The sequence below is a fragment of the Phyllosticta citriasiana genome (genome assembly GCF_038021145.1).
Source record: "Phyllosticta citriasiana strain CBS 120426 chromosome Unknown IWZ02scaffold_3, whole genome shotgun sequence".
Lineage (NCBI taxonomy): Eukaryota > Fungi > Ascomycota > Dothideomycetes > Botryosphaeriales > Phyllostictaceae > Phyllosticta > Phyllosticta citriasiana.
Window position 1 is genome coordinate 1828907 of NW_027117280.1, and position 20505 is coordinate 1849411.

Genomic DNA, 20505 nt, shown 5'->3' on the forward strand with positions numbered 1-20505 from the left:
ATGCATGTCCCGTTTACAGCAGTAGAACGTCATCAAACACTTGCTTCATCCCCTTCCACCTTTCAACACCCCATTACTCCCTGCCTCACTCACCACCCTAACTAAGCCCATCAACGGATGCTCAAGGTTTCTAGTTCACAAAAAGGTGCGAAGTTCATCTCAACAACTCCCTCCACATTTCAACTTTCTTTGTTCGTCCATATGAAATTCCGTACAAATCAGATTAAGCCATGTATGTATGTATCTAGAGGGTATCGTGTCAAAAGGGAAGAAAAAACAGTGTTGAAACGACAAGAAAGGAAAAAAGTAAAAGAGAAAAGAGACGCGGTTTTTTTGTTGCAAAAAGGCCGTTGCAGACATTCCTGATTCCTGATTCCGATCCAGGGTTTCTTCCTCCGTTGCCGTTGCCATCCCATGCTTGAATGATTGGTTGCTGCTGCTGCTGCTGCTGGTGTCCATCTGTCCGTCTGTCCATCCGCGCATACATCGACTTTTTTGTGGCTAAGGCCGCTACTGAATGAGCATGACAAAAGGCAGCAAGCAAGCAAGCAGATGGACGCATGCATGCATGTGAAAGAGGACAAGGGAGGAAGGGGAGGGGGTATTAAACACGAAGCCAAAGAAGCAGAGTGGTGGCAAAGAAAGACTCGCCTGTCAAGAGAAAGAGAGGCGAGGAGACTGACCATAAGGAAAAGAAGGAAACGCAGATGGTATCGTATCCTATCGTAACACGGCGGCGCCGTTCCTTTGCGTCGACGCTTTTTCTTCTTCTTTCTCCACTTCCTTTTTTTTTTTGCCGTGGCTTTTTTACCAGTACATCTTGGGCTCCGCAATGGGGACCTCCTCCATCGGGTCCCACACAATGTTGCCCTTGTCGTCGAAGCTGGCGGCCGTGTCGGTGATGGCAATTACCTTGCCTGTGTCGCGCACCTCTTGCCTGCTGGCGCCCACCGAGTCGCGCGGGATCCAGAGCATGGGGGGCAGGCTGCCAATGCTGGGGTGGTAAAAGGCGTTGCGCTCGGCCTCCGGGTTGTGGTCGTAGAGATGGTCGGCGTCGGCAAAGTTTCGCGGAACCATGCGGCGCATAGTCGCGTAATCAGTGTAAACATCGGGGCGCAGGAACTTTTGCAGGACGGACGGCTTCTCGCGTTGCAGAGGGTGACGGGTTGGCGATTTTCCGTTAGCGACGCCGTTGTGGGCTGTCTCCTCCGTCGTGGCCGTCTTCTCGTAGGCAATGTTACTGCCTGTGGGCTGGTGGCCATTGGTAGGCGCATCAGCGCGCTCAGAGGCAGGCAAGTCCGACTCCATGGCGAGCAGGCGGCGCTCCTCGTCCTGCAGAGAGCGGGGCATGAACTTTAGGAGTGGGTCCAAAGCGGCATTGAGCGAGGCGTGGTACACAACGGTGAAGACGAGGAGAATAATCATGAGTATGAAGGGACCGAGAGCACCCTTGTCGCTGAGTTGAATGGCAAAGAGACCAATGAGGCAAAGCTCTGCGACGTAGAGACCGACAAACAACTGCTGGAGGGCGCGAGGGTAGACCAGACCCTTGGTGTCGACGTCAACGTCATAGACGTAGAGCAGGTTGTACCGGTAGGCAAAGTAAAAGAGCCAGAGACCCAATCCGGCAAAGAGGAGGACCAAGGGCGCAATGCACGCGTAGCAGATGGCTGCACACGTTAGCTGAATTCCATTTGCCAGCGAGAATAAACTTACCAATGACAAATAAGTTGGTGTAGACCGGAAAGACGGTACCCCAGCCGAGTCCAGAGAGCGAGACCCAGCGCTTGTACATCTTGCGGGGCGTCGTGTCGAGGAACTTGCTCAGGACCTTGGCGATGATGAGTCCAGCCAATCCAAGCAGCAAGCTGGACACGACACCCAGTCCCTGCAGCACGAAATAAGAAAGGTAAAAGCCAGAAGCCGTCGGGATGGTGGTCGCAAGCTTGCTTGTGATGCCGGTGGGATGCTTGATGATGTCACCGGCAGCCGAAGCCGCGGCCGATCCCAGCGTCGCGACAAGGAAGACCTGGACAACCTGAAAGGCAAAGTAGTAGTTTTGAACCGTCAACTCCACCGCCGATTTGGTCGGGTCACCCGAGAGCTTGGCCATCAAGCGCAGAATGACAGGAAGCAGTGACATCAAGACGGCCAACAGGATGGTCGGGAGCAGACCAGTAATCACACCCCGAATCGCTGAAGGAACATCGTCAATGAAGGACAGAGCAGGGATGACGCAAATCAAGTTGTCCACGTTTGAAATGGCACCGACAAAGGCAACGGGAATAGACCAGAAGATGACGAGCGCAGTGATGAAGGCAGTCGTGACAGTCACGCGCATGACGCGCTCCCACCACTTGATGCGCAGGTTGCTCCAGATGATTTCGCCAGGAGTGAAGCCAGTGAAGCGCGGGGCCATGTGCAGGGCCTGATGATGGGTGAGACTCTGAAAGGCGCCCTGCGCATTGGCGAGCGTGTCAAATTCGACGAACACGGCGCTAATCTTCTTCGTCTCTCCAGCACGGTGCTTGAGCTGCTCCTTTTCGACCTCGGGAATCATCTTGGCAAGCTGAGCGCGGGACCAATCGATGGTGTCGACTTTCTTGCCAATGAGGGGCTTGAGGCGGTGCGTCGGGCGGTCCTTTGCCCTGATCCAGCGAGCTGCGACGGATCCAGAGTCCTGATCGCCATTGACTTCGGGCAATTCTTCGACGCGGCCCTTTTTCACCTTGGCCAACTGCACCATCTTGCAGAGCTTGGTCTCGGCACCCTCAAGCTGAAGAGCAATCTTGTCACGCTCCTCAACGTGCTCCTCGAGCTCCGAAGTGTCAGTAGGGAGCCAGACGCGCTTGACATGCTCGCCGAGCAGGTCGCGAATGCGGTTCTCATCGAGGTAGTAGTCCGGGACAGCGGTGAAGAGGACGGTGCGAGAAGAAAGGCGGTTGGCGTAGAGAGGAGACATGAGGAAAGCCTGACGCAGATTGATGTAGAAGATGGACTCGCGGGTGATCATGAAGATGATGAATCCTGAAAAGGTAAGCCAAGATAAACTCCAGGGCAGCGCGTAGCCTACCAAAGAAGATGTAGGCACAGCCAGCGTGCGCAAAGTAGCGGTAGTAGCTGTTGGTGACATTGGACAAGTTCAAAACGTCCAATTGCTTCTGACCGCCTCCGCCAGTGGCATTTACGGGGAAGAGGATGGGAAAGGTGATCAAGCAGCCGACAAAGCACGTAATGACGGCCATCTTGAGCAGGCGCAGAAAGAGGAAGCCATCGAGCGAGTGGTGAGTGAGGACGTAGCTGTCCGGAATCTTGACAAAGGCGCCGATCCAGCTGAAGAGGCCGTTGGGGAGCTCGGGCGAGCGCTCATGCTCGGGGAGGGTGTTGAGCACGGCGCGAGCCTGGTACCGGCGAGTGAAGATGCGGCGCAGGATGAGGAAAACGGCGAAGAAAATGCCGGCGTAGAGGAGCACGGGCACTAGGGTGGAGAGAAGCTGCGAGGCCGACACATTTTCCTTGGTCTGCGCCGAGCCGATGTTGTCGTCGGAGCCCTGCAGCGACGAGTTTAGAATAGCTGATAGGCAGGCCGCCTCGCGGTTCGCAGCCATAGGTGGTAGGAGACGACAAAGCGAGGTCTAGGTGTGGTGTGCGACAGAGAATAGGGCAGGTTGAGAAAGAAAGAATGGTGATGCAGGTACATGTGGGCGGGTGGGAGCAAACAAAGAGTAAACATACCTGGACATCGCAATTGCGGGCCATGATGTCTGCTGTGGGGCGTGGAGCGCTTAGGCAGGCGCAAACGCAGAAGACAGGGCTTTTTTCTTGGGCGGTTATGGACCGACTGGCAGTGGACGACTGGGGGGGGGGGGGGGGGGGGGGGGGGGGGGGGGGGGGGGGGGGAGATAGTAGGCTGGCGAGGGATGGGGGAGTGCCTAGTGTTTTAATCGTTGGAGCAAGATTGCCCGACAAGTTGACGCTCGGACGGGCAAAAAGCAAGAGGTCGGCGCCCCCCAGCGCTGATGGGCCTGGACGGCGGCGGCTGTCGTCATTGTGTCTTGATTCGCTAGCACAGCAGTGCAATCTCATCGAACCAGCCAAAATTGCAAATTGCGCATCCCAGCGCAGCTGAGCAACTGGAGCCATCCATGCTTTGGTGGCTGGAGCTTCGGAGCCACACTTTCTGTCGTTTCGTGTGCTGGCCCCCTGCTGCACATCCCCGCCGTCACTCCGACTGCGCCACGGGTCCAGCACCAGCACCAGCACCAGCACCCTCAACTCCACCAGATGCCAGATGCCAGACAGGCTCTTCCGGCTCACATGCTAGTTTGACATTTTGTGGCACAGGCGGGTAAAATCGAACGACTACCCCTACCTCGGCCAGCTGCCGTGTTTACCTCGACAAGCTAGCGCCTTTGCTATTGGCTCTCTCTCAAGCTTTTGCGGCCCGCGTCGCTGTTTGGCGTCGACTTCAGCCACGTCGCTGCCACAGGGGCACCCGCCTTTTTTTTTTTTTTTTTCCTTTTTTCCCTTTTTTTTCGCTCTTTTGAATTTTTCATGGCGCAATAAATAAACGTCGTCGCTGCCTTGTGGCCCGATTTGCCTTTGTTCTCATGCATGCAGTTGCCACACCCACCTCCGCTGGACCGTCTTCAGCTTGGTCTGGTTCAACGACATGCTGCCTGGCTTCAGGTTCTTGCCAAGGCATCGAAGAAGCCCATGACTGATTGTCTCTCCTCCTAGGCACCTGGTAATCAATCTACAGCGCTGCCGAATCCACATTGTAAGGGCTGCATTTGACATTCACAGACAAGCCAAGTCCACTCTGTGGCTGGCCCCGTGCAGTGCGTGGGCCGTCGATCGCCTGTCCCCAACGGCGACCGACGACGACTCTGGTCCAAGAATGGTCCGACCCAACCTACGTACGCAACGCCCTGCCGGCCAGCGTTCATGTTCCTCTTCATCTCCAATCCCATCTCGCCCACATGCCTATGCCGTCATGATAAAAGACCCCGCCAGCAATGGATGGGCCCGTCGCCGTCCCATTGCCCGGCTTGCGAGAGACACGACGACAGTCGCTTGCTGCCATTCGCACGTCGCACAGCCCTCGCTCGACTTGTTTTGATCCCCTCCCTGCCGAGCATCCCTCTGTTCCCTTGTTGATGTGACCTCCGCCCGATGTCCATCGCTCGTGCGACCGACCCCAATGACATCACCTTCGGTTTTTTTTTTTTTTTTTTTTTTCCTTCCTTCCTCCGGGGGGGGGGGGGGGGGGGGGGGGTGCGTGATAATCGCTCTTGTCTTGCACATCGCATTTTCGCCTAGTTGAACACAAGTCGAGTCCTCATCGTCTGCCACGTTCCGTCCTAGCCTTTGCGCCACGCCTTTGTATTGCGACTAGCGTTGGCCATAGTCTCTTCACTAACGCTCATCACCAACCAATCAACCCCCACCCCCCTGCTCCGACAATCGTCATGGCGACCAAATAAAGTCATCTAGAGTGAGTGTAAATAAGACAGACGGAGCGATATGTAAAGCCCTGCATGTGCCATAGATACCTGCTCCTGCAGCAATGACTACAATTACATTTACTTTGACAGCTATTGCCTCTATGTACAAAACTTTTTCCGACGACCCGCTTCCTTCCGACTGCCCGCTCAAGCCATCCAATATGCATGCTTTTGTCCTGCGCCGCCCAATGCTGGAGTCGAGAATTTCAGAAGAGCAAAGCAGACAGGGAGCATCAAAAGCTTTGCCTTCTGCCTTGACGACCTCCCTCACCCTTCCTGCTCCTCCTCTTCACTATTCCTCTGTTCCTTCCCATTCCTGTCGCCCATGAACAGTGCTGTCGCAATGGCCGCGACTCCGCAGATGCCACCAATGACAGCCATCATGCCGCCGAAGCCCAGAGCGCTCTTGAGCGCCCCCGAAACCAATGGGCCAATCGCCAACCCCGCATTCCAGATCATGCCATTGAGGCCATAGAGCTGAATATAAGGTCCCTTTTCACCAAACAGCGTCGGGTTTGCTGCATGATATCGCTCGACAACGATACCGGCCTCAACCAGCGGCGGCGCATTGATGATGGCCATTCCCACGCCGCAGAACGAGAGCAACACACAAAAGACGGGAAGGCTGCTGCCGTTGGTCGATGCACCCGCCCCGTTCACAAAACTGTCTAGAAGGCTCTGGCTCGACATTGCATCGACGCCCTTGCCGGCAGTGCGCACCCCCGGCACTGCCAGGAACGCAATTGTCACGGGCAACAGCCACGCGAAGCCCGTCATTGCAACGGTGCGCGCCCCTAACTGGTCAACCGCCCAACCGGCCAAAGGACCGATGATGAGGTCAAAGGTGCCGAGGCATAAGTACAGAAGACCTGCCTTCAGGCTGTTGAAGCCAAAAATCTCCTTGGCAGCTACTGGGAGCGTGCTATCAAAGGTTCCCATCAGGAAAGCCTGCACGAAACCGACGCAGAGTGCCGTGACGAGACGCGGGGATCGTAGAAGGCTGACAATGGGCATGTTTCGGCTGAGGAACGTCGAGTTTTGTGGGAGAGTATAAGATTCGTCGAGCTCGTAGTTGGAAGTATTGCGAGCGGAAAGCAAGGGGCTGTTCTCTGTCGGTGGCAACGAGTAGGTAGCTTCTTCCGATTCTCGAGGCGGGCCATTGTCGTTCTTGGGTGTTGAAGGATCCATGCCGTATTTTACAAGCTCCTTGCGTTCAATGACCAAGAGACGCATGATGAAATCTAAAATGACGATGGCGAGGCTGACGCCAAAGACACCAGTGTAGCCAGTGTGACGGTATAGTGCACCACCGAGGGCCGGCGATATGAGACCACCCACAGTCATGATGCTGTAAATCTGGCGTCTCCGTCAGCAACGATTACACGCTTCTAAAATGAGATAACCTTACGGTTCCAATGACTGCGCCCAGGTTGTCGGATCCCACGGTTTCCACGAGCAGAGCCAAACCGACCACCCAAACGACAGCAGCTGACAGACCCTGTAATGCTCTTGCGGCAGTCAGGGCAAGAATGGTCTGACCAACGGCGAATAGAATCGTCGACAGCAACAAAGCCGTCAGACCCAGTAGAAATGGCATCCGGCGCGTTTTCCATCTATCAGCAATCACTCCGGTGACTGGTGATCCAATGACAGACGCGCCAGCATACGCGGCCAGCAGGAACGAAACTGGCCCCTGGAGTTGATCCTCTCGCAAATGAATGCGGTCTTCAAGCATGAATGGCAGTACCGGCACTATCAGACAGTACAGAACCATGTCTGTGTAGATTCCCATGCCTACGGTGCTGATGATGAAGCCCTTAGACGACCGCCACCCAAGCCCAATAGGACGCCGGGGCGGCGGCGTTTGGGCTTCGGGTTGCGTGCCTGGCGCGTGTGCGGATGGCATTGTCGGTACGACGAATTCGATGGGACAACACGAAGGTGCGCCCTGGATCCCCATTTGTATTAGCGGATTCGGGCTTGGCGTTACGACAGCGGCGGAGTGTCAAGATGATCGGCACAGGGAAAAGCGCTTTGGTCAATGGATGACCTGCAAACGTGTAACGACGTCGCGAACACACAGAAGTGTTGAAAGGTCCGACGAGGTTGAATTGGCGCTTGGGGAAAAGATAAGAGACGCCGAGATTGTTGCGAATTTTGAGAATAGACAATCCGAAAGTCCGAAACGAAGCCGCAAGGTATCAAGTGAGGTTGTCAGGTGGCACAGCGAGCCAATGAGATAGATGGCTTCTGTTCAACGCGAGAGGAAGGTTGCCCAAGTCGGATTGGCGACGTGCGATTGGGCGGTCTGTAAGACAATGGACTCCAAGGCTGGGGGATCCAACGCTGAAGATACAACCGACAGGACGAATGGTTGGTATATGTACAGTGTAGCGCTACCATCACGACCGACAGCGCTGCCGACGTTGCCGTGCATTTGTCCGGCGCGAAGGCTGGGTACTTTGGACCGTCCACGCACGCACGCACGCAGGCGCGTTGCAGCAAGCTGACTACATGTGCGGATTAGCTGAAGCTGGCTACCTACATGTGGCTAATTCGCAATAGTTTTGACCGAGGACATGGCGGGGCTGACAGGCTAGTAATCGGGGTCTCAGTGTGGGTAGTCGCCGAACACTGCGGTGCTGGCGAGCCACGACGACGATGGAGCGGACAAGTAGGCGATTCCAATGGGAGCCTCCGCTGTTGGTTTCGACAAGAATGCTGATCAACTTCCGGTTGACCTGACCCCGGCAGTCCTCGAAATCGTGGCCGTGCCAAGCAGCCCACCAACCGCAACGCATCGCCGCTCATGGCCAGCAAGAAACCTCCACATCCATCCAATGGCCTGTCTACCAAGTCGCCGTCCACAATGTCGAGTCGCTCGTCCGACAAATCCGCGGGCCCCTCCCTAACCATATGCAGGAACAAGTAGGTCCACGCGCAGGCACGTTTTGCTTTTCATCGCATCCATCCGGTTGCTCCCAAGCTCAACAAGCTAATCGCGCCTTTCCTGACCTTAGGCATTGGCGATACATTAGCAGCTACCATGGACCCTGGTTGAATCTACAGACCGACGTCCTGTCATCCCTTGCAAACAACAATTACTCTTCTCCGCGTCCGCGCCCAATCGACCCCGCCGCCTTTTTCGACATCGTCAAAATCCGCAGAGCCGTCGATGAAGCGACTGACCTCGCAGTGCGCGCCTCGACCGATCTCACCTCCGAGGCCTTGAACAACTTGACCAAAAATTCATACAACAACATTTGGGGTCCCAATGCTGCAGCATATGGCTTGGTGGCACCCGGTGGGCCCGCCAACACAAAGCTGAGCAAGGAAAGAAAGTTTCGCATGCGAGAAAAGGCTACACAGAGGCTGTCGCAAGCATATAGTTTGGACGAGATTGCGGCCAGCGTTGCGACCATGCAGTCGGCGTCCGCATTGGAGCACGTCGCCAACTTTGTCTTGGAAAAGAAGGCTGGCGACCTTGATGCCATGTACGTCCACTTTTTTCACGAAAAGATACCGTCGCGCGCCGTGGCCGAGCACACTCCGTTGGATCCCTTGAACGAGCTCGTCCGCAAGAGACCTGCCGATGGGTCGCCGTTGAGAACACGTGCGATAACAAAGCTCTTCTCAGAGGACTATGTGGGCGCCGTGCGAGACTTGACTGAGGGTTTGCCCGTTGCGCGACACCGGCAAAAATTAATTTTAGCAAGACGGGATGGTGACAACTATCGAGAGCAGGCTCATAAAGAGGAGGACCAGCCCAGCAGCCTGGAGGCCCAATTCCTCTTTCATCGAGCTGGCGCGTACCTTAGACTAGCGTGCCAGCATATTCACTCTGCTCTAGACGGCTTGCTAGAGTTTGAGACGATGCGACAGGCTCAAAAAGAGGCTTTATCAGATCAAGAGTCGGAACTGCCCTCACTGCGACCGGAGGAGCAGCGAGGCCACAGTAAAAGACTTGAAAACCGCAAGCTCGTTAAGACGAACGCCAGAAGAGCGCTCCGGGATTACGAATGCTTCTTGTCCAAATTGGACTATTCGGCCGGCCAGTCTACATCAGAGATATCTGGACAGTCTCCGGGAATCACCGCTCCTCCAACCATCCATCCAGTCTCTTCCCTTTTCTCCAGTGCTCCTCCAGCCGATCTGCCGCCTTTCCCAGAATCCAGCACCTCATCTTCCCAGTATCCCAACGAACTGGTGACCTACCATCCTCTCCTCACCGACGCAATGCACTCGCTGCTCCTCTGCCACGTGCTGCTGCAGACCAGCGCAACCGAACTGCGGCGCCACGCGCTCAACGCCGCGCGACTGGCCCGCATCAGCGACGGCTCGCCCATCTTCCTCGCCGCCCGCAGCCCCGCGCGCGCCGACTGGATCGAGTTCCTGCGCCACGCCCCTGCCGACCGGATCTCCGACTTGACGGCCGAGTCGTGGGACGCCCTGAGCAGGCCCTTTGGCCACCGCAGCTGGGACGTGACGATTGAGGACCGAGACGACGACCGCCCGCCGCCGCCGCCGCCGTCGAGGCCGTCAAAGGCCATGACGCGTGCCGACGCCGCGAATCGGATTAGCGCGCATGCTGAGCGCGAGTGGCAGAGTGCGGCGGGGAAGCGTGCCAACGGTATCGTGAGGTGGGTACGTGAGGCACCGAAGACTGTGGAAGGGGGAAAGAAGAAGAGGAGAACGAAAAAGCCAAGGCCTCAAAATGGCACGCACGATGGAGAACCGACTGGAACGGGGAAGGCGATTGAGGAAGGCCCAGGATGTGTTGCCGCTCCCGACTGCGAGAAGCTTACGAGGCTGGTGGAAGGAGTAGAAGGGATTGAGCTGGCGTCGTGATGGATTGGAAAAAGCATGCGGGTTTGTAAGGTGGTTGGATAGCGTTGAGCGGGCATTCTGACGGGCGTTGGACGGAGGAAGTTCAGTTTTGGGGGACGCTTCTTTTCGAGATACCACGCAGTGTAAGATATCATTTCGACAGTCAATTTTGATCCACTAGGTATATCAAGCTCTGGTCATACACAATCATTGCATCGAGGTCCAGATAAAAAGCACCCGACCTGTAAAGTCGTGATACGTTTGTTTTGACTACCATTACAAATATTGTTTGAAGTGGTTGTTATTGTTGTTGTTGTTGTTGTTGTGACGAACTTGCTCCACATCCACTGCCACCAGCGTCCCCAACACTGTCCACTGTCTGCTCTGCTCCCGCTGGAGCAGACGACAACGACGACGACGACGACGACGACGACGAAGACGACGACGCGCCCCACCATCCCGGCTAGAAAAAGCCGCTGCCGTAGAACCCGGCCGCAAGGAAGAAAAGCCCCCACCCACCCAAAACCACCTCGACATTCTTCCCCACGGCCCGACACCGTCACGCACCCGCCCGCTGAGCCTGGGGCGTGCTCACAGCCTGCGCACCAGGCGTATTGGCAGCAGCAGCGGCGGCGGCGGCGGCGGCGGCGCCGGGGGTATTAGCAGCAGCAGCGGGCTGTCCTCCTCCAGCGGCAGCGGCGGGCTGGGTGGCAGCCTGACCGGGGGCCGGGGGCTGGCCGACCTTGGGCGCCATGCCGAGCGTCTTGTCGCGGCCGTTGAAGACGGCGAATTGCGTGCGGAACATGATGTCGCCGTAGATTTGCAGGTTGGCGCCCGAGTTGCCCTGCACGCCGCCGAAGCACGTCTGGTTCTGCGCGTCGATGGCGGCGAACGTCACCGCGTCGCCCGGCACGTTGGCCACGTACGTGTCGCCGATGGCGACGCCGAAGTCTGGCAGCTTCGAGTTGCACGGGTATGTGAAGCCGCCTGCTTGAGCGTCATTGCGAGCGCCCGGGACCTGCGAGTAGTATTGCTGTGCGACGTTGTCGTCGACGAGAAGGAGCGTGGTGCCGGTGTCTTGGTCCTAGTCAGTGATGAAGTCAGGAGGAAGAGGGGACAGAAACTTACCAGCGATGGCAGCGTTGGCATTGGGGTTCTCAACGCGCTTGCCGCCAATGGTGAAGAACTTGGAGTCGACCTTCCAGAAACCGCTGGCAGCGTCGACGGGCGTAAACACCATCTGGCCCTGGAACTTGGTCTGGTCGATGCGGCCAAACTCGTACGAGCCGGAAGCGTCGTTGCGGAGGTCGGCCGTAAAGACGGGCTCCTGAAGCGTAGGCAGCAGGTTCTCGAAAAAGGTCTTTTGCTGCTGCGGCTTGACCGTGTTGAGGTTGCCAAAAGCGAGGCCGACGAGTCCGTCGGTGCCGGTGTCCTGAACGAAGGATTGCGAGACGGCCGTGGCGAGCTCGACAGCCTGGTTGGTGACAGTGGCACCGCCAATGTTGACGACGTCAGTGCCGACATTTCCAGCGGCACCGCTACCGTCACCGTAACTGATTTGCCAGCTGGCACCCTGGACCTGCTTGAAGGTGGTGCTCTGGCCGGGGTTGAAAGCAGTGTGCTGGCCAATGCTTTGCTGGTTGAGCTGCGTGCTGAAGAGCCACATGTCGGAGCTTCCGCTATCAAAGTCGAGGTTGAGCGTCTGGCCACCAATGTTTACGGGAGAAAGAAAAAGAGCGGCACCATCCTCGGGATTGGCCGAGACGAGACCACCGGCCCTGCTGGTGAGGTTTAGACTATTCTCGTTGGGGACAACGATGCTAGTATTAATGTCTGGGTGTTCCCATCCGTACTTGCGGAAGACCTTGCGCATGGCGGCCTTGCCATTGGTCCGCGCCAAGGCATTTGGGTTTGCGACACGCTCGACCTTGAACGAACGCTTGTTGAGTGGCCTCCGGTTAATGGTCCGGGTAGGGTTGGGGGCGGCCACGGCGAGGGCCGCCAAAAGAGCGACGAGTAAGACTGTCACGTTGACCGAAGGCATGGTGACAGACACGCTTGGCCGGCAAACGTGCGGGCAAGGAAAGAAAGAATTAGACTTGTAAGAAACAAGAGTCCAAAGTATACAGTTGGTCTCTCAGAGACGAAAATAAGATAGCAGGCCGCAGGACAGGCGTGCCAGAAAGAAGAGAAGGTTAAGGGCAGAGAGCGACACTGAAAGCGACGGAAGAAAAGAAAAGACGAGTTCCAAGACTGGTGGAAACACGACACTCTATGAGACAAGGCCCGGGGGCCATGGCGTATGGGCATTTGGTTTTTAAAAGCGAGAGCAAGGCCATGGTGTGAGACGGCAGACCTGGTCAGCATCTTGGCCAGCAGAGGCAAAACGATTTTCAGGTCTACGGAGACAATGGTGGAGGAGAGGCAGCATCGACGCGCGCGGGGCGCGGAGACGCGAGACGCGCCATGACGAAGGCGAGGGGGGCTTGGAGCTGGAAGTGTGAGAGAGGATGGCATGGTGTTGAGGCGGAAGCGTGCGAGCGTCTCAGGAGTGCGTCAAGCAGCCATCGTCAGCTGAATCCTGCGGCTGTCACTGAGTGTTTTTGTGATGAGTGATGAGTGGGGTTGTGGGGGGGAGGGGGGGGGGGGGGGGGGGGGGGGGGGGGGGGGGGGGGGGGGGGGGGGGGGGGGGGGGGGGGGGGGGGGGGGGGGGGGGGGGGGGGGGGGGGGGGGGGGGGGGGGGGGGGGGGGGGGGGGGGGGGGGGGGGGGGGGGGGGGGGGGGGGGGGGGGGGGGGGGGGGGGGGGGGGGGGGGGGGGGGGGCGTGGCTTGAGAGGGGTGGTGGTGGTGGTGGTGGTGGTGGTGGTGTTGCTTACTGTACTGGTTGTGCTTGTGCTTGTGCTTGTGCTTGTGCTTGAACCGAGCCAACCTTGACTTTGACGGAGCCGGGCTAAGGTAGCCACCCCGACCCCTTTCACACCATCTCGTCCCCTGCCACACCACCCACGCTCCTATTGCTTGCGACCTCTGTCCAGCCTTGCAGCCCGCTGCCAAGCTCGACAAACATCATCGACTCCTCTGGCTGCTGGTGTCGCGACGTCGACCGTTTGCTACGACACCTGGGGCCAACAGCCAATCATCTCGACCCTCCACTATCCGTTTTCCGACTGCTGCGCAGCCTCCCGCCTTCACCTGCATTTCCCCCCCTTCCCCCCCTCCCCCCCCCCCCCCCCTCCCCAGCTCGCCTTGCCCCGCAAAATCGACCCCCGGTCACGCACCAGCATAGCATCAACTTCTCCCTTTCTGCCCTACAACGTAGACGTCATGGATACCAGCGACGGCGCCGGCGATTCCCGCCCTTCCAACTACAGCACTGGCCTCTACTCCTCCCCGTCTGCCAGCTTCGACTCGCTGCGCGACCAAATCCTCGCCAACGCCAGAGTGCTCTACGGCCGCGAGCACAAGCTGATCGAGGTCATCACCTCCAAAGAGCTCGACGGCTCCGAGCTGGTGCTGCAGCAAAACTTTGCCTACCTCGTCGCCTTTGGCGTCGGCTCCTCATCGTCGATACCCGGCGTCGGCGGCCTCAGCTCCAGCTCCAACGCCATGAGCAGCAGCTGCGGCGTCACCATTCTGAGCTGCAGCGAGCCCGCCGAGACGCGCGACGAGGCCATGCGCAGTCTGCTGGACGAGGTCGAGGCTGAGGTGGGGGAGCTGGTCACCAAGGAGCTCAAGGATCAGAAGATTCCCATTGAGCGCAAGCGCAGGAGGAGAGAGAGGCTCGTCGAGCAGAGCAGATTGGCGAGGTCGGCCTGAGTCTTGGACGTCACTCTTATTGGACGGGGAGGCTATGGAAGGGGCGCCGCGATTGGTGGAGACCTGCACAAAGACTCGGGCAAGGAGCAGGCCGAAAATAACAAGGGGCAAAATATGGCAAAGGACGCGCGCGCGGGCGGAATAATTGGATCCAAGGCATGAAGCAAACTGACAGCGGCCCACTACAAAACGCTTGACCGTCTACCTAGGTACGAGACAGCCCCGCCGTCAAGGTCCAGTGTCAGGAAATCCTACAAACAGGCCGCCATCCTTCCGCGGCCAACGGCAGGGGAAAAAAGAAAAAATAATAATCCTCCAAGCCCCTGACGGTTGTGGATGCCTGGGCGGTCTCCCTCACGTGAAAGGACCAAACGTACCAACCACCTCGCCTTGTCTGTCGTCCGTCTTACTTCTCCTACCGCACCATGAATGCACGCCGTTGCGGATCCCCTCACTATCCCTCTTCCTGCCTGGTACCTGTCAACGTCACCTTGAACCTACTTTGTCCTTGGCGGCGGCGCTCCTCACCTCAGCAGTCTCCTCATCCTGTCGCCTGTCGTTGGAGCACTATTACCTACTGCTTGGAAAAATGGATTTGACCACTTCTCTTCCTAGCCCGACTCTCTTTCAGACAGCACCAGCTTACGTCATCTCCTTCCCAAAGCAGTGTCTCATTCTTCTCTTCGGATCAAGCGGCTCTGGTATCCTAGCTCGTGCGCCTGTCTGTGCGTCTATCGGCAATTGCTTTCGAATGCCGTGTTCATGCCCTCTCCTGGCCTTGTCACTGTACTTGGATATGTAGTCTCTCATGTACCTTCTTGCGTGCGTGCGTGCGTCTCTTTTATCTTTGGTGTTTGGCGTCTAGCGTTCTTCAGTCTTGGATTCAGTCTCGATGTATTCTCGCTTTGTGTGCCTAGGTGTAGCCACAACTGTCCTATCTAAATTTCTACATACTCGCGCTTGCTTACCCCCAGACTGCGTCAAATCGATCTACTTTGGAAGAGAATCTGTGCCGTCCCATCAAACGCAGCGCATCAAATGGCTCGGCCACACTGAAGCCCCATCACATCCCCATAATCCCGAATCTCCAAGTCCCTTCCTTCCTCTCCTCTCATTTCTCCTCCCCCATTCCCACCACGCAAAAGACCCCAAGACGGGGGCGGGTCAACAACGATGACGAGCCCCAACAACTCCACAACTGAACGAACGGCAAGACAGGGCGAGGCAATCAATCAAGCACGCCATTCCCTCAATTACGCATGCAGCAGTCACCGAAACCCAACACCAGATCCAATTCCAATTCCGATTGCAAATCACAAGCCCACCGCAGCGGCGTCCAAGCCATCTCATCTCGTCCAGTCTCGTTCTCGCGGCGCCGTCTTGTCGTTTTGCTTGGCGCACATGCATGTGCCTGTCTGGATACGGACACGGGTACACATAGTACCGTGCGCGGGCACGAAAACGACGACGCAGGGAGAAGAATGCCCGTGACGTCATGGGTCTTGGCCAAGGAGGGAGGAAGGGACTTGGGAGATTTTGGCGGGGAAAGGCGGGCTCCAAGTGTTGGCGTTTGGGGAAAGGAGGTACTAGTTGAGGACAGGAAAAGAGGGGAGAGAGGAATCGGGACGGGGCGGCGGACATATGATAGACAAATCAATTTATGTGACGGCGTGACGGTTATTGCGTCAGGGGGAGCTGTCAAGCGCGCGGCTGAGACGAATTTTTTTGCCGTGATTTGGTGGTTCAATGCGACCGTTGGCGCCAAGTGAGCGGACATGAATGCGAAGACGCAGAACCAAGTGTTGAAGAGGAGGGGAAATCGTCATTTGAAATATTTACAGTAAAGAGAGGGGGAAAAAAAAAAAGAGAGGAAGGAACTCTTCTCCTGGTTCCCCCAATATCGTCACCCCGTTCCCCGCCAGCCAGCCAACCAACCAACTTTTTCTCCACGTTCTCGCCCCAGATATCTCGTAACTCAAAACCTCCAACGCCTTGCATCAATCAATCATCTCTCGCTCTCTAATTTTTTTGGTTCACTTGGAGGTGTCCAGGACGTAGCGGCCGGCGATGGCGCCCTTCTCCATAAGCTCAAAGACCTTGGGCAGTTCCGACAGGCCGACGACCTTGAAGGGGGCCTTGATGAGGCCGCGCGTGAAGAAGTCGATGGCCTCGGCGGAATCCTTGCGGTTGCCGACGTAGGAACCCTTGATGCGGATCATCCTGACGACACTTTCAAAGACGGGAGCCTTGAGGAAGGCGTTGCCGGGCAGACCAATGCAGACGACGGTACCCTTGGGGCGGACGTACTGATTCAATGTTAGTAATTTTATTTGATGTTGGTAAAGGTTGGGGAAAATTTACCTCTGCGGCTTGCTGGAAGGGCCTCTCGCTGACGGCGAGCAGGATAACGGCGTGGGGACCCATGCCATCGGGGGAGGCGGCTTGCACATCCTTGACAACGTTCTTGCTCTTGGCAAAGTCGATAAAGGTCTTGACGCCCATCGACTCGCACATTGTCTTCTTGTCGTCACCAGTGTCAATGGCAATGACGTGGATGCCCATGGCGTTGGCGTACTGAAGAGCCAGGGAGCCGAGACCACCACCAGCACCAACAATGGCAACGGTTTGGCCGGGGCGGACCTCGGACTCCTTCAGGCCCTTGTAGACGGTGATACCAGCGCAGAGAACGGGAGCAACGGCAGCCAGGTCGGTGCCCTTGGGGATCTTCGCAACGTGGGCAGCCTTGGCCAGGCAGTACTGCTGGAAGGAACCGTCGACAGTGTAACCAGAGAGAATGGGCTCGGGGCAGAGGGGCTCGTCGGCCGCCATGCAGTAGTCGCAGGAGCTGCAAGAGCCGTTCAACCACTGGGAGAATTTTTAGTCTCAACGTTGACCCAAGATTGTGGCTGGAGATATCTACCTTGACACCGGCAAGGTCGCCAACCTTGACATTGTTGACAAGCGAACCGAGCTTGACAATCTCCCCAGCACCCTCGTGACCGCCGACCAGAGGGAGCTTGGTGGTCAGCGGCCAGTCGCCGTGCCAGGCGTGGAGGTCAGTGTGGCAGACACCGGAGTACTTGATGTTGATGAGGACCTCGTCAGGGCCGGGCTCAGGAACAGGAATCTCCTTGTATTCGATGGGGCCGCCATTCTTCTCAAAGACCTGGGCCATTTGAGTCTTGGGGATCTGCGGAGCAGCCATTGTGAATGATGTGGAAATAATTGGAACGTGGAAGAGTGGATTGAAGGAGGATTGGTGAATGAGGATAGGTTGGGGACGTTGGTTGCCAGCAGCTTTATAGCTTCAACAAACGACACCAAACGACCCCGCCTTGCAAGGTTCGGCGGGCAGGGACATGGATTGGAGGTTCCCTCAATCCATCCCATTCAGGATGCGCCGGGCTTCCGGGACGTCGCCAGACATGATGGGAGATGCGGATACGGCTGGGTCGCGCCATTGGCCTGTTGCGAGAGTCGTGGTGTTAGGTGGCCGCTGCAGTGGATGCGTCGAACGATTGCGGATGACGGCGCGCCGGGCTTCGGCCAAGACGTCAGCGAATATCGGACAAGGAAAGGAAGCATTCCATGGATCGTGGTTTTCGTGGTTGTCGTCGGGTGGTTGAGAAACACGTCTCCTGATGTCATATGAGTACGCCCAGCGACCCCGTAGCACCACATCGGCATGATCGCGTCGTCCAAAATTCACGCACCCGCCGACTGCGCCCATAATAACGCCCCGTTCTCGCCCTGGACGCGCCCTCGCCCTCGCCCTGCCGACCTTTGCCCTTCTCAGCCCATCCTTATCCTGCATTCTGCTCATGCTGCAGCGCAGCGCAGCGCAGCGCAGCGCAGCGCAGCGTAACGCGACGCGCCGACCTCTACCAGGCCCACCGCCGACGCTCAGGCCCCGCTGCGCCGAGACGCTCTCCCGTTTCCCCAGCGCGGCGCCTCGCCCAGGTCCGTGAGGCTCTGCGGGACTGTCTGCGGAACGACAACAACGGCTCGAGGAATTGGCTGTGCAATGGCATTGGACGAGACGATTGAGAGATGCAAAGGTGGAAGAATACGGGTGCGAGGGTTCCAGACCGTTTCCTATCACGCTACTTCTAGACGTGTCGAAAAATCCCTGTACAACTTTTTTTCCGCCTCTTTGTTTACTCGGACCATGGACGGAGTCACTCGCTCACGAGACACTTTCCCAAGGCTGCAATTCTAGCCTGTTGACAAGAATTGACAATGTTCAGGATGAATCAAGTCTTTCCCAACCGACAAGACGCATCCAACACGATTTTGAGTGGTTGATCAGGGCCTCAGGATCAAAGATGACTGGTGGCCTGGGAGATACCTGTTGAACGATGCATTTCGACCCTGCTTGCTCCGCCAGTCGTTCCATCGCCGCTCTCGCAACCGACTTGCATGACTTGTCTCTTCCTACTGACTAGAAAATGCACTCACAGGCTTCACGGCCCATCTCCCAGCTCCATCAAGACCAAGGCTATCTCGTCAAACTCGTAACACCTGGCCATCACTTCCCTTGGTCCAGCAGCTCAAGTTCCTTTGAACCGAGCCACGACTCGCGACGGCCGATCAACCTGGGGCCATTCGTGGCAGACAGCCTTCATCCCTGCCCTCGTTGAACCCCACCATGCGCTCAGCTTTCCCCACGTACGCACAGCGGAGCGTTACGCACTCGGGCAGACGGAATTGGCGATTCCAAAACATCACTCAGGGGAGCCCACGATGGGCCCATAAGGCCGTCATTGCGGCAATGCTACAGATAAGGCTCCGTTTCCATGCGGTGGTACGTCGTTTTTGCTCGCGGCAACCACGCTTCCGTGGGAGCGAAAAGCAACGATTTGCGCAGGCACGTCTCTTCCTCAACTCGCATCCAAAATCCAAGAGTCATGCACCAAGCCAAGCGAGCACCCAAGTCTGATTCTCACGCCATCCCAATGCCGCCCACATCACAGTCTGGAAACAAAGGCACAGGCAGCAGAGCCGTTATTGGGGGGGGGGGGGGGGGGGGGGACCCACGACGCCGCCGCTGCTGCTGGTGGGAGCTGTGTGGACTGGTTGGAGCTCAGCCATCCCCGCTGTCCATGTCCCCGCACCTCCGGCCACAAGGCCATCCTTCCCCAACCCCGTCTCCACGCATGACGCTAGCGATGGGGCTCGCCGTGCGTGCGGCACCCCGGACGCTCTCTGCTCAGGTCGCTGCACCGCTGGCGCTGTGGGTGTGGGTGTGGGTGTGGTTGTGGGTGCGCGGTGCGGGGCAGCACACAGCATCCCTTACACGTTGATGCAGAGAAGGGCCGAAAATTGGTAGGTGGCAAGCAGAAAGGGAAGATGGTGGACTCAGGAGTCGCCTCTCTAGACGCCATGGAGCCACTGCTGTGCTGCTTTCATTTGTGGACTCTCGACAGCACCATTGCGTGGATTGAAGCGACTCAGCACGGCAGAGCAGGAAGTTGTCGAATTCAGCTGAAAAAAGCGTATGGAGAACACAACCCGTGCAGGTAGGTCAAAAGGGGAAGAGGAAGCACAGAAGCTGTCTTCCTGCACTCTTGCCATCGTCTCCATTTCAATCATGGGTGTTCATATTTCCTCTGAATCTTCATGCGAATTTACAGCCTCTGTTCATCTAGCAAGACCATTCCCTTCAGCAAGCCTTGTTTCCATGTCATGAACTCCTCGCATTCCATGTCCAATCTCCCACGCACCTTCGTCTAATCAGCCATCATTCTGCAGCATCGACGCCTCAAGTTTGAAGGCCTGGATCAAGAGCTCTGCTCTCTGCTTTCCAGCTTAGGGGCCTATTTCCCACGCGAGTGTCTATAGAACGAGACAAAAGGGATGGCTGCACTCTTCTACCTCTTAGCCGTGGAAGATTGCGCTCTTAAGCGGGAATGGGAATTAAGCGAACACACCATCAGTCAACAGACTTTTCCTCCTCTCCTTTCTTTGATTCGTCATTTACTTCCCTCGAGAATTTGACACACACGCTCTCAGTCCATCCATGAACGAACGCATCTCCCCCCAATCACCCACTCCAGCATTGCGAAGTTTCCTTCGAGGGAGAAGAGCAAAGAAGGCCAAGGCCAAGGCCGACAAACTGCAGCCACATCAATACATATATCTCCGCGGGGACATTTGGCCTGGTTAACCACCTACCAATCGACCTGCCTGTCTGCCTCCCGTCCGGCATCTCAATGCCTCTGTGACTGCCGTGCTCGACGCGCCGCCGCGTCTCGTCAGTATTCATGTAATGATAAATCATAGGAAGAAGGGAAGAATCGATAGACTGCACATGCCATCCGACGCTGCGCGCAACCGCACGAAAACAAGACCTGTAT

At 57.1% G+C, this 20505-nt stretch overlaps 6 protein-coding genes across 6 annotated transcripts; 2 read left to right on the forward strand and 4 right to left on the reverse strand.

Moving 5' to 3' along the window:
* Positions 1-807: 807 nt before the first annotated feature.
* IWZ02DRAFT_373472 (uncharacterized protein) lies at positions 808-3608 on the reverse strand (the record flags this gene model as incomplete). The annotated part of the gene is made up of 3 exons (XM_066764705.1): positions 808-1670; positions 1717-3027; positions 3074-3608. 3 exons carry the CDS (start codon positions 3606-3608, stop codon positions 808-810), a joined length of 2709 nt encoding a protein of 902 aa, XP_066625487.1.
* Positions 3609-5774: 2166 nt separating this feature from the next.
* IWZ02DRAFT_468210 (major facilitator superfamily domain-containing protein) lies at positions 5775-7413 on the reverse strand (the record flags this gene model as incomplete). Its single annotated transcript, XM_066768613.1, has 2 exons — positions 5775-6863; positions 6916-7413. 2 exons carry the CDS (start codon positions 7411-7413, stop codon positions 5775-5777), a joined length of 1587 nt encoding a protein of 528 aa, XP_066625488.1.
* Positions 7414-8130: 717 nt separating this feature from the next.
* IWZ02DRAFT_189526 (uncharacterized protein) lies at positions 8131-10443 on the forward strand. Its single transcript, XM_066762405.1, has 2 exons — positions 8131-8435; positions 8528-10443. The coding sequence occupies exons 1-2, from the start codon at positions 8317-8319 to the stop codon at positions 10353-10355; spliced, it is 1947 nt and encodes a 648-aa protein (XP_066625489.1). The 5' UTR covers positions 8131-8316; the 3' UTR covers positions 10356-10443.
* A 106-nt stretch (positions 10444-10549) lies between these two features.
* IWZ02DRAFT_189541 (aspartic peptidase domain-containing protein) lies at positions 10550-12507 on the reverse strand. Its single transcript, XM_066762406.1, has 2 exons — positions 11463-12507; positions 10550-11411 (listed from the first exon to the last, which is right to left on the reverse strand). Exons 1-2 carry the CDS (start codon positions 12376-12378, stop codon positions 10894-10896), a joined length of 1434 nt encoding a protein of 477 aa, XP_066625490.1. The 5' UTR covers positions 12379-12507; the 3' UTR covers positions 10550-10893.
* A 2387-nt stretch (positions 12508-14894) lies between these two features.
* Positions 14895-15362, forward strand: IWZ02DRAFT_189595 (uncharacterized protein). Its single transcript, XM_066762407.1, has one exon. The coding sequence runs from the start codon at positions 15042-15044 to the stop codon at positions 15324-15326; it is 285 nt and encodes a 94-aa protein (XP_066625491.1). The 5' UTR covers positions 14895-15041; the 3' UTR covers positions 15327-15362.
* A 589-nt stretch (positions 15363-15951) lies between these two features.
* Positions 15952-17433, reverse strand: IWZ02DRAFT_445058 (chaperonin 10-like protein). Its single transcript, XM_066767140.1, has 3 exons — positions 17070-17433; positions 16511-17014; positions 15952-16455 (listed from the first exon to the last, which is right to left on the reverse strand). The coding sequence occupies exons 1-3, from the start codon at positions 17352-17354 to the stop codon at positions 16183-16185; spliced, it is 1062 nt and encodes a 353-aa protein (XP_066625492.1). The 5' UTR covers positions 17355-17433; the 3' UTR covers positions 15952-16182.
* Positions 17434-20505: the final 3072 nt, after the last annotated feature.

What these genes read in the sequence shown, in the direction of transcription:
- IWZ02DRAFT_189526 (XM_066762405.1), top strand. Translation starts at nt 8,317, where the DNA reads ATGGCCAGCAAGAAACCTCCACATCCATCCAATGGCCTGTCTACCAAG. An exon ending in CTAACCATATGCAGGAACAA is followed by an intron (nt 8,436 to 8,527) that starts GTAGGTCCACGC and finishes TCCTGACCTTAG; the next exon opens with GCATTGGCGATACATTAGCA.
- IWZ02DRAFT_189541 (XM_066762406.1), bottom strand. Translation starts at nt 12,378, where the DNA reads ATGCCTTCGGTCAACGTGACAGTCTTACTCGTCGCTCTTTTGGCGGCC. An exon ending in TGCCAACGCTGCCATCGCTG is followed by an intron (nt 11,412 to 11,462) that starts GTAAGTTTCTGT and finishes ACTAGGACCAAG; the next exon opens with ACACCGGCACCACGCTCCTT.
- IWZ02DRAFT_189595 (XM_066762407.1), top strand. Translation starts at nt 15,042, where the DNA reads ATGTATTCTCGCTTTGTGTGCCTAGGTGTAGCCACAACTGTCCTATCT.
- IWZ02DRAFT_445058 (XM_066767140.1), bottom strand. Translation starts at nt 17,354, where the DNA reads ATGGCTGCTCCGCAGATCCCCAAGACTCAAATGGCCCAGGTCTTTGAG. An exon ending in GCGACCTTGCCGGTGTCAAG is followed by an intron (nt 17,015 to 17,069) that starts GTAGATATCTCC and finishes AAATTCTCCCAG; the next exon opens with TGGTTGAACGGCTCTTGCAG. An exon ending in CCTTCCAGCAAGCCGCAGAG is followed by an intron (nt 16,456 to 16,510) that starts GTAAATTTTCCC and finishes ACATTGAATCAG; the next exon opens with TACGTCCGCCCCAAGGGTAC.